The 15,226-nt window shown below is 41.6% G+C and overlaps 1 protein-coding gene and 1 non-coding gene across 2 annotated transcripts; one reads left to right on the top strand and one right to left on the bottom strand.

Moving 5' to 3' along the window:
* Nucleotides 1-9,337: 9,337 nt before the first annotated feature.
* LOC145952720 (uncharacterized) lies at nt 9,338-11,458 on the bottom strand. The gene is made up of 2 exons (XM_083065659.1): nt 9,844-11,458; nt 9,338-9,768 (listed from the first exon to the last, which is right to left on the bottom strand). The coding sequence occupies exons 1-2, from the start codon at nt 11,456-11,458 to the stop codon at nt 9,338-9,340; spliced, it is 2,046 nt and encodes a 681-aa protein (XP_082921785.1).
* Nucleotides 10,758-10,863, top strand: LOC145952938 (small nucleolar RNA R71). The gene has a single exon (XR_014430445.1). It is a non-coding gene; the product is annotated as a small nucleolar RNA R71 (small nucleolar RNA).
* Nucleotides 11,459-15,226: the final 3,768 nt, after the last annotated feature.

The following is a 15,226-nucleotide window of genomic DNA, read 5'->3' as shown; positions in this document are numbered from 1 at the left end:
ATTGTTTCATATTCTCCAATTAATTGTTGATATCCTAATTATATATGTATTATATATGCATGATGTTCATGTTCTACTTAGGATAGATGTTTTATCTATTGCATTGTTGTGATGTTGTATCATTATAAGTCCTGTTAAACTATTACAATTATTATGTATTATAAGCGAAAAAATAATATTAAAGATTTCTTTAAATAGCTAGGTAAAATTAGGAAAACTTGTTGAAATTTCCGTTGAAGTACTTTTGTTATAATTGAAATTTAGTTTAATTCTATCAACGGTCTCAAACACGGCAAGTATAACGGCCGTTCAAGTAGTAAAAATATCGTATCCACAGGGATTAGAAGGTAAAATAAGCATTTATTGACTATTCGTGACTAAAAAATAATTCCAATTTCATAATTTGTCATGTGAATTCAAGGTTAAGACTATTGGAATGAAAGCTGTAAATAAATATTGGTTTGTGAGTGGAAAGGGTAGAAATGATTTTATGGTTTTGTGAGATTGTGGGGTCAGATTTCACCAAACGTCAAACTAATGAATCCTTAATCTCTTGTTAAATTCATTGCTTAGTCAACCCAATAGTTTACTCAAACCTAATCCCTTAGAGCAAGAGCCTAGATGTGGATATTGAATATCAATCCCTTGAGTACCCAATATCTACATCCGCATTACGGGCTAGGGTTTAAGACTACTAATGGGCTAAGCTCCATTCCTAGATACATTTCCCACTAGGCATTTGTTTCAGAGCTAGTTTCAAGGGTTATTTTCCAATACCCAATGGAACCTATATCATGCAATGAGATTAAATCCAAAGCAAGCATTAAGAATAGAAACATAAACAACAATGAATGAAACAACATGTATATATATCATAAAAACCGTAAGGATTACAATAGAATTCGTTGGTTACATCTAACCCCACAAAAATGGGTGAAACCACTCAACAAAGAGGGTAAATACAAAATAGAGATGAAGGGAGAAATGAAGAACCGAAGGAAAGACCCACACACGAACGGCTCCAAGCTCCGGGAATCCCTTCCACAGCTCCCAAAACGCGCCCAATGTGTGAATGAGGGAGAAACCCTCGAAAATGGCTTCAAACACGAGCCTGGGAGGTCAGATTAGGGTTCTGCGCCCGGCGCATAAGTTGTCGCGCCCGGCGCATAGTCTTCTGAGCACTTTCTGCCTCGTTATAAGCCCGGCGCAATTACTTTTTACGCCCGGCTCAGTGTCTTCCAGAGACTTTCAAGCATTCTCTGCCTTAGAGCGAGCCCGGCGCAATTCTCTATTAAGCCCGGCGCAATTCGTTCCAGAGAGTATTGAGGTACTCTCTGCCTCGATCACGCCCGGCGTGGTGGAGTCTCGCGCCCGGCGCATGTACAACTTCCAAAAGTCCACTGCTCTGTTCTTCTCAAGCCCGGCGCAGCGTCATCTTACGCCCGGCGCAGATACTCTGCTCTGCTCCTTGGCTCCTTATGTTTCCAATCCAAAAGATCTTCAATCCTCAAATCTCTAGCTCAATACCTGTACAAAAAATGAGGTGGATTAAGGTATTGTTAGATGAATTTGGGTTAGTTATATCTGCATACAAAATGAACCAAAAAGAGAACAATTATATTGCAATGGTTCAAAGGATGAGTGGAATTTGTTCAATAAGTCTCATCAAAAAGAGGTAAAATTGAGACTTAACAACTCCCCCAAACTTAGAACCTTGCTTGTCCTCAAGCAAAAGGTAATTAATCTAGCAGATAACAAGTAATGCAAGTGAGTCAATTTCTACATCCTAGTTCACTTGTATCTTCTTTTCGCAAGCATGAACCTCAGATGAATTTCCAATCACAATTATTGCAATAGAACATGACAAGGTGCAAACAAAGGTTTCAAAAGAGATCAAAGAGCTGAGAGGAGTAATGACTATCTGTGTATGCATCCTCACTAGGAAAATGTTTCTCTCTATGCACACTAGTGTATCAGGGTGAGTGTTTCTCTCTAGTCTACTACTCACGCCACATAATTCAACTTTGCTCTTCGTTTCCAAATGAAACCAGTGGTAAAACAAATGCAGACACTTATCACAAGGTCTTTATTAGGGCAATCTGGGTCAAGCAGGGTCAAGCGGTAGCAGTTTTATGGTTTTTCAAGGATTGAAGGTGCTATAGCTTAAGAGAGCAAATAAGATTTTTCAATGATGTCCCTCTCCATACCCCATTATAACAATTTGGCACCTGCCCTTTACCTGATCCAAGCCATTAGCCTTTATGAGATGCATATTTACATTTTTGCATCTTAATATTTTTGTTTTTGTTTTGCTTTGTTTTTCTCTTTTTCTCTTTTTTTTTTTTTTTGTAATGGCTGACCATATACTTCTTCTTCCCAAAATTCCCCATTCTTCAACTCCCCCAACTTATTTGATGTCTTCAGTTTGCTCTCTTAACCAAAGCAAGGGTTATGGTTAATTTTTCATGGTTTGGGACAAGTGGAAGGTATGGTGTTTAGGCTTAGGAAGGTATGGGTCAAGTGGAAAATGGATATGGCTTTTTGGCTTAGATGGTTAACAAAATATGGAAGTGTGAATGCCTTGATCATATAAGTGCATAACATAAGCAAACCACCAGGGAAACTCAAGCAAAGTCTATCATGCAACCTAAGCGTAGTTCACTCATCAGTGTTTAGGCTCAAACCTCACCCAGCTATGCATCCACAAACTATCAAGCTCAGCTCAGTTCTATGATCAACATTGAAACCCGTATGCAACTAGTCATGAACTAAAGATCTAATGTGACTTGAAAATGTCCAGGGTACAAACACTATAAACATCAAGCAAACTACAATCCAGAATCAACCACAAGCAAAACAAGTATCAACAAGATCAAAAACCATGCTAAAGCAGAATATTCACAAAAAGAACCAACAAAGTAATTACCAAAAAGAAATGGATATATAAAATAAGGTTCTGGGACTAAAACAGTTAAATAACTACAACTGAAAAACAGAAAAATTAAATGACAACAATTAATAAAACTAAAATGGTCCAAGGCCAGCTCTATCTGCATCATCATGGGCCTGGTCATCATCCGCAGCTCCGGGGTCAGCTCCACCCTCCTCAGCAGCACCTCCAGCATCCTCGGAAGCTCCACCCCCCCCAAAGAAAGGAGCCTGGTCCCCAGGCCACCCCGTGTAAGCATGATAGTCAGCGGTGGTGGGGAACTGGTAATCAGGGGCAGAGTGGAGTGTGAATCTCCTGAAGGCATCAAACATGAAAGTCTGTCCACGGTGGAGTGATGCCATCTGGCCCTCGTGCCTCTGCATGAAAGTATCCAGGCGGTCCTCCTGGCGCTGCATGAATGTGGCCATGCGACCCTCCAAGGCGTCAAAACGCTGATGGATAGTGAGTGGAGGGTCTGAGGCAGCAGCATCATCCATGGGTACGTCCTCCTGGGGCCCAGCAATATGAATAGGCTCGGGGGCAGGGGCTGCTGGTGGCGCGCGGTCCTGGCAATAGGCAGAGATGTATCTGCTGTCAATGGCCCTGCCAGGACCCTCAAATGGTGGCGAGTGGACATCCACCCCTGCCAACTGGCATAACTGGGTGATGAGGGATGGGTGTCCTAGTGCTGAGCCAGGTGCGGAGTTGGCGCAGCCAGCGATCTCCATACAGATAATGCCGCCCAGGTCCACGGTCCTCTGAGTCATAATGCAATACATGAGCATGGACCGAGACCAGTGCAGGTCAGATACATGGGAGCACGGGAGAATGTTGGCATGCACCAAGGCTGACCAGATCCTGACCACTGGAAGAAGGTCCCGGCGCTTCACGTGGAGAGGCAACTGAGATCGGTTCCTGTGGAACCCACGTCCAGGTACGCAGATAGCAGCCTCTACTAGAGCGGGGTCCATCGTCTCCATGGTGTAGTTGCTATACTCTGACTCCTCATCATCCCTCAGCGCAGTCCCCAAAAATTGATTAATCGTCTGGGCGTCATAGGGGACTCGCACACCCCTAACATAGCTAACAAATGGCGCAATGCCCTCCTCCAATCGCAGGGCATTGGCGTAGAACTCCTTGACTACTGCTATGTTGGCCGGGAGTGGGTAAGAACCGAGCGTTCCCCATCGGCGTCGGCGTAGCTCGGCCTGAAACTCAGGGGCCTCACCTGGCTCTAACTCGACTCTCCTCTCAAGAATGAACTTCTTCGCACTAACTGACTCAAAGTGCTTCTCGTTGTGCTCGGTGAGGAAGAGATCAGAATAAGGCCGAGTCGGTTTGCGCGGAGTTTGCCCAGATTTGCTTTGGCGCGGGCGTTTGCTAGAAGAGGCCATCTGCAGAAAATAAACAATAGAAATCCCAGGCAGACAGACATGAGCATAAAAATATATAAGGATGACCAGTGCAATTTACCGAAAAGGAAACTAGCCCTAGACTGGAAATGGAATTTAAAACGGAACTAAAAACAACCAAAATATGGGTTTCAGAGGGGAATTGCGCCGGGCTTAGGAGTTCATGCGCCTGGCGCAGAGAGTGCAGAAAACTCTCTGGAAGCGCGTGCGCTGGGCGCAAAACATAATTGCGCCGGGCGCAGAGAGTAGGGAGGACTCTCTGGAACCAACTGCGCTGGGCGCAAAAATAAATAAAGCCGGGCGCGAGTACGCGTTTTCAGAAAAAAAATGGCCAGAACGGGCTGTTCCAAGATCAGAACGGCCGTTCTTAAATTCGAAACGGGCCGTTCTGGAATTGGAACAGTCGGTTCCAAATACCGAAACGGGCCGTTCTGGACATGGAACAGGGCGTTCCAAAGTCCAAAACGGGCCGTTCTGGAATTTGAACGGGCCGTTTCGCAGCTTCAGCCGAGGGTACCGCGCCTGGCGTGATTGCACCCATAACAACACCCCAAAATCCCAAAAAGAAGAGGGAAAACTGCAAAACCAGACAAGAAAATGTTGAGTGTGAACCTACTGGAGGTGGAGTGCGTGGAGGAAGAAGGAAAGCCGCGTGCACTTGAGAAGAAAAGAAGCTGCGTGCCCTTGAGGTGGAGTACGGAGAAAAGGGTTGTGAGACTGAGTTGAGAGAGGGAAATGTGATTTGAGAGTTGAGAATGTGAAGTGGGAGGTTGAGAGAGGGAGGCTGGAGAGGGAAGATGAGTTGAGGGAGTTGAGAGGATTTGTTAGGAAGGGAGTTGTTGTGAGAAACGGAAGTGAAACGCGGGTGGCATCTGCGCGGTCGCGCCGGGCGTGAAATTACCCACGCCGGGCGCCATATCAGTAAAAACCCAAAGTTTGCCCTTTCTGGTATGATGTCGGGCGGTGCCGTTCTGCGCCCGGTGCAATTAGGGTTACAACGTGCCAGAATTTAATGCGCCGGGCATGGAAGATGGTAGGCCCGGCGCAATTAATGCTCAGACCTTCCAGTGGTGAATGCGCTACGCGCGCCGGGCTTGGCTAACCCCTGGAGCACCTAACTATTAATGCGCCCGGCACGCCAATAAATGCGCCGGGCGTGGTCGTTCCAGTGCTACAATGAAGTCTAGGCCGGGCGCAAAATAAATTGAGCCCGGCGTGTGTCTTGACAGAGACCACATTACTGTAGGTGCGCTGGGCGTGGATAAGACAGGCCCGGCGTGATTAACTCTGAAGCTTTCACCTAGATTTTTCACTCCTCACACTCCTCACAAATTCAACTTAAATCTATCCACTCAAGCATGATTCACACACTTAACACATAATATCAAACACAAACAACATAATACAACATACATAGCATAGAACATAAACATCCACACAACAAGTCCTAGAACCAGTATAACATACAATTATAACGCAACAATAAACATAAAAACAAAGTTCAGATCTCTGGGTTGCCTCCCAGGAAGCGCTTGTTTACTGTCCCGAGCCTGACAAGAAGAGACCTCAAGGGTCTCTAAAAGAAAGGATACAGCAAAGTCTTTCGACTTCTTCACCCAAGTAGGGTTTCAACCGCTGTCCATTCACAACCCAACTTCTTTGTGCCTCAGGATCTTCAATTTCTATGGCACCATAGGGTTTCACCTCCTTAACTCTGAAAGGGCCAGACCACTTTGATCTCAGTTTTCCAGGAAAGAGTTTGAGCCTGGAATTGAACAGAAGCACAGACTGGCCTGCCCTGAACTCTCTCTTCAGAATTCTCTTGTCATGATAGCTTTTGACCTTCTCCTTGTAGAGCTTAGATGATTCATAGGCTTGGAGCCTCAATTCATCAAGAGCATGCAGCTCCAGCTTCCTCTTCTCACCGGTGCTGAGAGGATCAAAATTCAACAGCTTCAAAGCCCAATAAGCTTTGTGCTCCAGTTCCACAGGAAGATGGCAAGCTTTTCCATACACCAACTGAAATGGAGTGAGACCAATTGGAGACTTGAAGGCGGTTCTATAAGCCCATAGAGCTTCATCAAGCTTTGTAGACCAGTCCTTCATTGAAGCTGAAACAGTCTTTTCCAGAATCCTCTTGATCTCTCTGTTAGAGACCTCAGCTTGCCCATTGGTTTGAGGGTGATAGGCGGTGGCAACCTTATGATGGACTCCATAATGTTCTAGAGCCCTCTCCAATTGAGTATTGCAGAAGTGTGAACCTCCATCACTGATAAGTACCCTGGGGGTACCAAATCTGCTGAATATGTGCTTCTTGAGGAACTTCACCACTGTTTTGCCATCCGCCTTGGGTGTAGCAATGGCTTCAACCCATTTTGAGACATAGTCCACCGCCACGAGAATATACTCATTTGTGAAGGACGAAGGCAGTGGACCAACAAAATCTATGCCCCAGCAATCAAACACCTCAACTTCCTGCATGTTCTGTAAGGGCATCTCATGCTTCCTTGTGATTCCTCCGGCCCTTTGACAACTGTCACACTGCTTGGCGTGACTATGGGCATCTTTAAAGAGTGTTGGCCAGTAAAATCCAGATTGAATCACCTTGGCAGCTGTCCTCTCTCCATTGAAATGACCTCCATAGGGGGAGTTGTGACAGTGCCACAAAATACTCTTGGCCTCCTCTCTTGAGACACACCTCCTCAATAGGCCATCTGCACCAATCTTGAACAAGTGAGGGTCATCCCAAACGTAGTAGGTAGCATCACGGAGGAACTTCTTTTTCTGGTGCCATGTGAAATCTTCAGGGATTACTCCAGCTGCCTTGAAGTTTGCCAGGTCAGCAAACCAGGGTCGCTCTTGCACCATGAACAGCTTCTCATCAGGAAATTCCTCCAAGATCTCCCTCTCCTTCAGGGTCACCTCATCATTTATGAGCCTTGAGAGGTGATCAGCAACCAGATTCTCCTTGCCACTCTTATCTCTTATCTCCAAATCAAACTCTTGAAGCAGAAGAATCCACCTAATGAGTCTTGGCTTGGAATCCGGTTTGGTGAGTAAGTACTTAATGGCTGCATGATCTGTGAACACAACCACTTTGGAACCAATCAAATAGGACCGAAACTTTTCCAATGCAAACACTATGGCTAGCAACTCTTTTTCAGTAGTGGCATAATTGATTTGTGCCTCATTTAAAACCTTGCTAGCATAGTGAATGGCATGAAAAATTTTGGTCCTTCTTTGGCCTAAGACTGCCCCAACCGCATAATCACTAGCATCACACATGAGTTCAAAATCAGTTTCCAATCTGGTGCAGTGATTATGGGTGCAGAGGTGAGTCTAGCCTTCAAAGCTTCAAAAGCCTTCATACAAGAATCATTAAAACAAAAAGGAGTGTCTTTGTTTAGGAGATTGCTCAGGGGTTTGGCTATCATTGAAAAATCTTTATAAAGCGCCTGTAAAAGCCAGCATGCCCTAAGAAACTCCTAATACCTTTGACATTGATGGGTGGAGGAAGTTTTTCTATTACCTCCACTTTGGCTGGGTCAACTTCAATGCCCTTGTGAGAAATCTTGTGCCCCAGAACTATCCCCTCGGTCACCATGAAATGGCATTTTTCCCAGTTGAGTATAAGGTTGGTCTCCAAGCATCTTCTAAGCACCACTTCAAGATTAGTCAGGCATTCGTCAAATGAAGACCCGAACACGGAGAAATCGTCCATGAAGACCTCAATGCTCTTCTCCACCAGGTCGGAGAATATAGCTAGCATACATCGTTGAAATGTTGCAGGAGCATTGCACAATCCAAATGGCATCTTCCGATAAGCAAAGATACCAAAAGGACAAGTGAAAGCGGTCTTCTCCTGATCTTCCGGATCCACCACAATCTGGTTGTAACCTGAATACCCATCAAGAAAGCAATAATAAGCTTGACCAGCTAATCTCTCAAGCATCTGATCCATGAATGGGAGTGGGAAATGATCCTTCCTGGTAGCCTTATTTAGCTTCCTATAATCAATACACATTCTCCACCCCGTGACCGTTCTAGAAGGAATCAGCTCGTTCTTCTCATTCCGAACCACCGTCATGCCACCCTTCTTTGGAACTACTTGCACAGGGCTCACCCATGCACTATCAGAAATAGGGTAGATCATGCCGGCATCTAACAGCTTAATCACTTCCTTCTTCACCACCTCTTTCATCACAGGATTAAGCCTCCTCTGTGGTTGAGCAACCGGCTTGTACTCATCCTCCATAAATATTTTATGCATGCAATAGGCTGGGCTAATTCCCTTGAGATCAGAAATAGACCAACCAATTGCCCCTTGATAGAACTTCAGAACTCTCACAAGTTTCTCCTCCTCCAATGGGGATAAGGAGCTACTTATGATAACCGGCTTGCTTCCACCTTCATCTAGAAACACATACTTTAGATGAGAAGGGAGTATCTTCAACTCGAGCTTCGGGGTGATCACCTCCCCATCATCCTTCGAATCTTCCATGTGCACTGAGTCCGGTGTCACCTCCTTATATGAGTCAAGGCTCCTCAAACATGCCTCAACCTCTCTATCTTCTTCTTCATGGAGGTATTCAACCATATTGACTAAGACTTTTTCCAAAGAGTTAGTGAAAGAGATATGCTTCCTGGAGTCTTCAACAAGTTCATCAATGACATCAACCCGGAAGCAACTGCTCTTGTCCTTGGGGTAGTGCATGGCATCAAACACATCAAAGTTAACCTCTTCATCATTCACTCTCACCTTAAGCTTCCCATCATCCACATCAATTAGAACTCTTGCAGTCTTCATGAATGGTCGGCCAAGAATGAGAGGTACATCAACGTCCTCTTCAATATCCATCACCACGAAATCAGCGGGAAATAAGAAACGGTCCACCTTCACCAGAACATCCTCCACAATGCCATGAGGATACTTCACAGATCGATCCGCCAACTGCAAAGTCATGCGAGTAGGCTTCACCTCCAAATCGCCAATCCTCTAAAGCATAGATAAGGGCATGAGATTGATGCTAGCCCCCAAATCAAGCAAGGCCTTCCCAATAGCTAAACTCCCAATAGTGACTGGAAGAGTGAAACTACCAGGGTCCTTGGATTTTGTTGGCAACATCTTCTGAATAATGGCACTACACCCCGCCTCCAATGTAATGGTCTCCTCTTCAAAATACTTTCTCTTCTTGGTGAGGAGCTCTTTCATGAACTTGGCATATGTAGGCATTTGCTCTAATGCCTCGGAGAACGGAATGTTAATTTGCAGGGTCTTGAAAATCTCCAAGAACCGAGCATATTGCCTCTCCTTATCCCTTTTTGAAGGTGCATGAGGATACGGTAAGCTCTTGGTGGGTGGCACCTTCACAATATTCCTCTCCTCCATGGGCGCCTTATTCTTTTCTCTACTGATTCTTTCTTTCTCTTTTTCAAGTTCTTTTTCTTTCTCCTTCTTTTTGTCATTTTCAATTTTTTCTTTATTCTCTACAACCGACTCACTTCCTCCACTCCTTCTCCACACTCCTGGGCCCTCTAAGATGATCTCTTCATCAACACTATCATCATCATCTTCGCTTGTGTCATTCTTCTCCTTGCTCTCATCATTCTTCTCACTCTCCTTCACCACAAACTCCCGACCACTCCTTGTAGATACTACATTCAAGTGCCCCTTCGGGTTTTGTTCAGTGTTGGCTGAGAAAGAACCTTTATGCTGCTCTGCTAGCTGCTTTGCTATTTGCCCCACCTGTATCTCCAAATTTTTAATTGAGGCATCAGTGTTCTTTTGGTTGGACATAGACAGTTGCATGAATTGTTGCAAGGTGTCTTCCAACTTGGTGGTTCTCTCATACAAAGGTGAGTGTTGGTGTTGATGTGGAGGTCTGCTACTTGATGAAGCATTCATGTCTGGTTTGTTTCCACCATAGTTATTTCTCCACCCCTGATTTGAATTTTGCGGATAGGGATGTTGAGAGAAATTTTGCCGCCCTTGATTCCCCATGTAATTCACTTCTGCACCTTGGGGATCAGAAGATCCGGCACAATAACCATTAGGGTGGTCACCTCCACAAAAAACACATGCCATCACTTGTTGCATAGGAGGAGCATTAGAGTGCATAGCTTGAAGTTGTTGAGGAAGCTTGGCCATCTGTTGATTCAAAGCTTCAATTTGTTGGGAAAGTATCTTGTTTTGAGCCAACACCGCATCTTGAGTACTCAACTCCAAAACTCCTCTCTTGGTTGAAGAACTTCTACCATGCTGGCTCCTGAAGTTTGTGGAAGCCATGGACTCAATGATTGTGATAGCTTCTTCAGCAGTTCTGAACATGACTGACCCTCCAAAAGAAGCGTCCAATATCATCTTGGTTTGAGGTTGTAGCCCATTACAGAAAGTTTGAACTTGAAGCTCCACCTCAAAACCATGATTCGGGCACCTCCTCAACAATGATTTGTACCTCTCCCATGCTTCACATAGTGGCTCATCAACACCTTGAGCAAAAGTAGCAATAGCAGTTCTGGCTTCAGTGTTCTTAGATGGGGGAAAGAACCTGGCTAAGAATTTGGTCTCCACATCCCTCAAAGTTGTCAGGCTTTGGTTTGGCTGAGAATGAAGCCAAGCCTTAGCCTTACCATTCAGAGAAAATGGAAACAACCTCATGAAAAGTGCCTCTTCATCAGCCCCAGAAACTCCAACTGAACCACACAACTCATAGAAAGTGTAGAGATGAGTGTGTGGGTCTTCATGATCCAGGCCAGAAAATTGATGAGAACTGATAAGCTGTAGCAGTGCAGGCTTCATTTCTGCTAGTTTGTCGTTCATTGTAGGCCTCACAATGCTTGAGAACTCCCTCGGGCTAGTGTAGGTGAAAGTATCACCTATAGTGCGCCTCCGGTTGTGATTGTTATTGTGAGTACCATCTCCACCTTCCATAGTGAACTCAGGAATGTCAGAAACAAAAGCTTCAGGAAACTGAATGGTTGGTTGGCTAACTGGATTTGCTCTAGTCCTCCTTCTCCTCCTGTTGCTATTATTCCTCCTTGCCGTGCGTTCAATCTCAGGATCGTTCAACAATGGCTCAGAAGAAACAGTACCTCTAGTTCGGATGGTACCTTGCATACAAGAGAAAACCAAAGACTAGAGTGCACAAGTCAGCCCAAAGAATTAGTTGCTGAAATAGAAATTAGCAATAAAAGTAAAGGAACAAGTCACAAATAGCTATAAATACTAAATCGCCATTCTAATCCCCGGCAACGGCGCCAAAAACTTGTTGAAATTTCCGTTGAAGTACTTTTGTTATAATTGAAATTTAGTTTAATTCTATCAACGGTCTCAAACACGGCAAGTATACCGGCCGTTCAAGTAGTAAAAATATCGTATCCACAGGGATTAGAAGGTAAAATAAGCATTTATTGACTATTCGTGACTAAAAAATAATTCCAATTTCATAATTTGTCATGTGAATTCAAGGTTAAGACTATTGGAATGAAAGCTGTAAATAAATATTGGTTTGTGAGTGGAAAGGGTAGAAATGATTTTATGGTTTTGTGAGATTGTGGGGTCAGATTTCACCAAACGTCAAACTAATGAATCCTTAATCTCTTGTTAAATTCATTGCTTAGTCAACCCAATAGTTTACTCAAACCTAATCCCTTAGAGCAAGAGCCTAGATGTGGATATTGAATATCAATCCCTTGAGTACCCAATATCTACATCCGCATTACGGGCTAGGGTTTAAGACTACTAATGGGCTAAGCTCCATTCCTAGATACATTTCCCACTAGGCATTTGTTTCAGAGCTAGTTTCAAGGGTTATTTTCCAATACCCAATGGAACCTATATCATGCAATGAGATTAAATCCAAAGCAAGCATTAAGAATAGAAACATAAACAACAATGAATGAAACAACATGTATATATATCATAAAAACCGTAAGGATTACAATAGAATTCGTTGGTTACATCTAACCCCACAAAAATGGGTGAAACCACTCAACAAAGAGGGTAAATACAAAATAGAGATGAAGGGAGAAATGAAGAACCGAAGGAAAGACCCACACACGAACGGCTCCAAGCTCCGGGAATCCCTTCCACAGCTCCCAAAACGCGCCCAATGTGTGAATGAGGGAGAAACCCTCGAAAATGGCTTCAAACACGAGCCTGGGAGGTCAGATTAGGGTTCTGCGCCCGGCGCATAAGTTGTCGCGCCCGGCGCATAGTCTTCTGAGCACTTTCTGCCTCGTTATAAGCCCGGCGCAATTACTTTTTACGCCCGGCTCAGTGTCTTCCAGAGACTTTCAAGCATTCTCTGCCTTAGAGCGAGCCCGGCGCAATTCTCTATTAAGCCCGGCGCAATTCGTTCCAGAGAGTATTGAGGTACTCTCTGCCTCGATCACGCCCGGCGTGGTGGAGTCTCGCGCCCGGCGCATGTACAACTTCCAAAAGTCCACTGCTCTGTTCTTCTCAAGCCCGGCGCAGCGTCATCTTACGCCCGGCGCAGACACTCTGCTCTGCTCCTTGGCTCCTTATGTTTCCAATCCAAAAGATCTTCAATCCTCAAATCTCTAGCTCAATACCTGTACAAAAAATGAGGTGGATTAAGGTATTGTTAGATGAATTTGGGTTAGTTATATCTGCATACAAAATGAACCAAAAAGAGAACAATTATATTGCAATGGTTCAAAGGATGAGTGGAATTTGTTCAATAAGTCTCATCAAAAAGAGGTAAAATTGAGACTTAACACAACTCAACTAAAAAAATTGAGGTCATGAAATTGTGTTACTATGTAAAATTTATATATTATAAATGAATATATAAATAGATGGACAACTTTTTATTTAATTCAAATGCTATATGGTCTATTTGAATTAGAATTTTTTCATGGCCAATAATTATTCTGTCGTTGCTTTTTCTTGTTATGTCTCATTGGACCTAATTTTAATGGTGCATTTTGTATAAAATCTTTGCTCTTTCTTGATAGCTCTCCTTTTTCATGGAAAACAATTGATCATAGGTAACCCATCTAATTTGAAATTTTCAAAATTTGACTATTTCAATATAGAAAAAATGTTAGTCCAAGAAACACTATTATGTTCTTTTAATTGATTTTTTTATTAAGTAAAATTACGTGAATTTTGCTAAAGAAAAATATGAAACTCATTAAATAAAAAAATAATTGTTAACAAAATTATATAATTAACTTAACATAATATGAAAAACATTTTTTTCATCTTCTATAATTTTTTTCTTGTATAAAATGCAGTTCACTCGAAGTACTATGTTTTATTCATTCTTTGTATATTAAATTATTACGGTTGTTCTAAACTACTCTAGCTTATTCGATATAAAATTTTGTGCAATATCCTCAAATAAAATTTAAAAGTTAATTTGAGTTTTCATTATATTATTATATTGAGTATATTTTGTATTGTTATTCTATTTTGATATCATGTATAGTCTTATAGAATCCTGCAAAATCTTAAAAGTCATGAAAATCCTGCAAAGTCTTTTAAAATCCGCAGGATTTTTTTTAACTAAAAAAGTCCTTTAAAATCCTAATCCAATACACCCCCCTTAGAGTATCGATAAGTTTCAGCAAACTCCGTAAATAATTAGGTTTCTTTAAATATCTAAACCTGTTGCTGTGAAACAAAAGCATGCTATAACTGGATTGGAGGATATCTTATATATATATATATATATATATATATATATATATATATATATAAAAGTTATTATATATATATATATAATAACTTTTAGAGTATTTTTTGATAAAAGTTACAAGTTATTTGTTAACTTTTTTTTATTAGTTTAATTCGTAAATGTTTTTTAGTAATTCATTTATTTGAAGAATTTCAAATTCTTTAAGGTGAAATGCTTTGTTTGGATGAAGAATTTAAAAAGAATTTAAAATACAAGTATTTGTGAAATTTCTTAAAATAGTTTCAAAACGGGCTGTTCTGGTTTCAGAACGGGCCGTTCTGGTTTCAGAACGGGCCGTTCTAGTTTCAGAACGGGTCGTTCTGGTTCTAGACTGCTAAGCATAAACGATCAATGATTATAGTTCACGGTTGTGAATCATGGAAGGAAAAAGACCCAAGGTACAAAGCATTTCAAACACTGAATTTGGTAATATTGTCAATGGAAATTGATAACTTCAATTGCTAAACAGTTAGGCTATACAGTGTATTATTAAGGACAATGCAATGTATCACTAAAGACAATGGTAGTAGATTTTATTTCATTTCAAACTGGAGTGAACCACTTGCTACCAAATTAACACTATACAGTAAAGGATAAAATGACAGTATTTTTTCTTGAAGTCATTAACGATGTACCCCAACAACAACAACTTGTTCTTGAAGAGGTAAAACCTGAAGTAAAGGAAGAGGATACACAGGACTAACATTTCACCACAACCATATGCAGGGACAGATCTAAGTTAATCATAGTGGGGGCACTTGCCCCCACTAAATTTTTTTTCATTCTTTTTTTTTTTTATATATAAAATATTAATAATTTTATAAAATATATATTATTAATTATATTTTAATTATGTTGTTATATCTAATATAATAAATATATTAATATTTTTTTATATTTTATTTTATTGTTTAATTATTTTTTATTTTGTCGTAAAATTATCTTCATTTTTAATGAAGAAAAAATTTACTTACTTCAAGAGTAAGTCTTGATAGATTTATTCTATTTAATAATTAATGTTCTATATCAAATTTTTAAGAATTTAATTGTTAAATTAAAAAGTTTTTCATGTATAGATCAAATTTATAAAAAAATTTAAAAAATTAAATCTTGAAAAAAAATAATCCTTCATCAAAAAAATATAATAATTAAAAAACACCATTAAAAAATATAATAACCAT

The sequence above is a fragment of the Cajanus cajan genome, chromosome 10 (genome assembly GCF_000230855.2).
Source record: "Cajanus cajan strain Asha chromosome 10, NIPB_CcT2T_4, whole genome shotgun sequence".
Taxonomy (NCBI): domain Eukaryota; kingdom Viridiplantae; phylum Streptophyta; class Magnoliopsida; order Fabales; family Fabaceae; genus Cajanus; species Cajanus cajan.
The sequence above is the reverse complement of the archived record's forward strand: the minus strand, read 5'-3'. Positions and strand labels throughout refer to the sequence as shown.

Bases quoted from the DNA above. Each gene is read 5' to 3' on its own strand.
- LOC145952720 (XM_083065659.1), bottom strand. From the start codon at position 11,458: ATGCAAGGTACCATCCGAACTAGAGGTACTGTTTCTTCTGAGCCATTG. The intron at 9,769-9,843 runs GTGAGTCGGTTG...AACTTGAAAAAG, and splicing joins GTGGAGAAGGAGTGGAGGAA to AGAAAGAAAGAATCAGTAGA.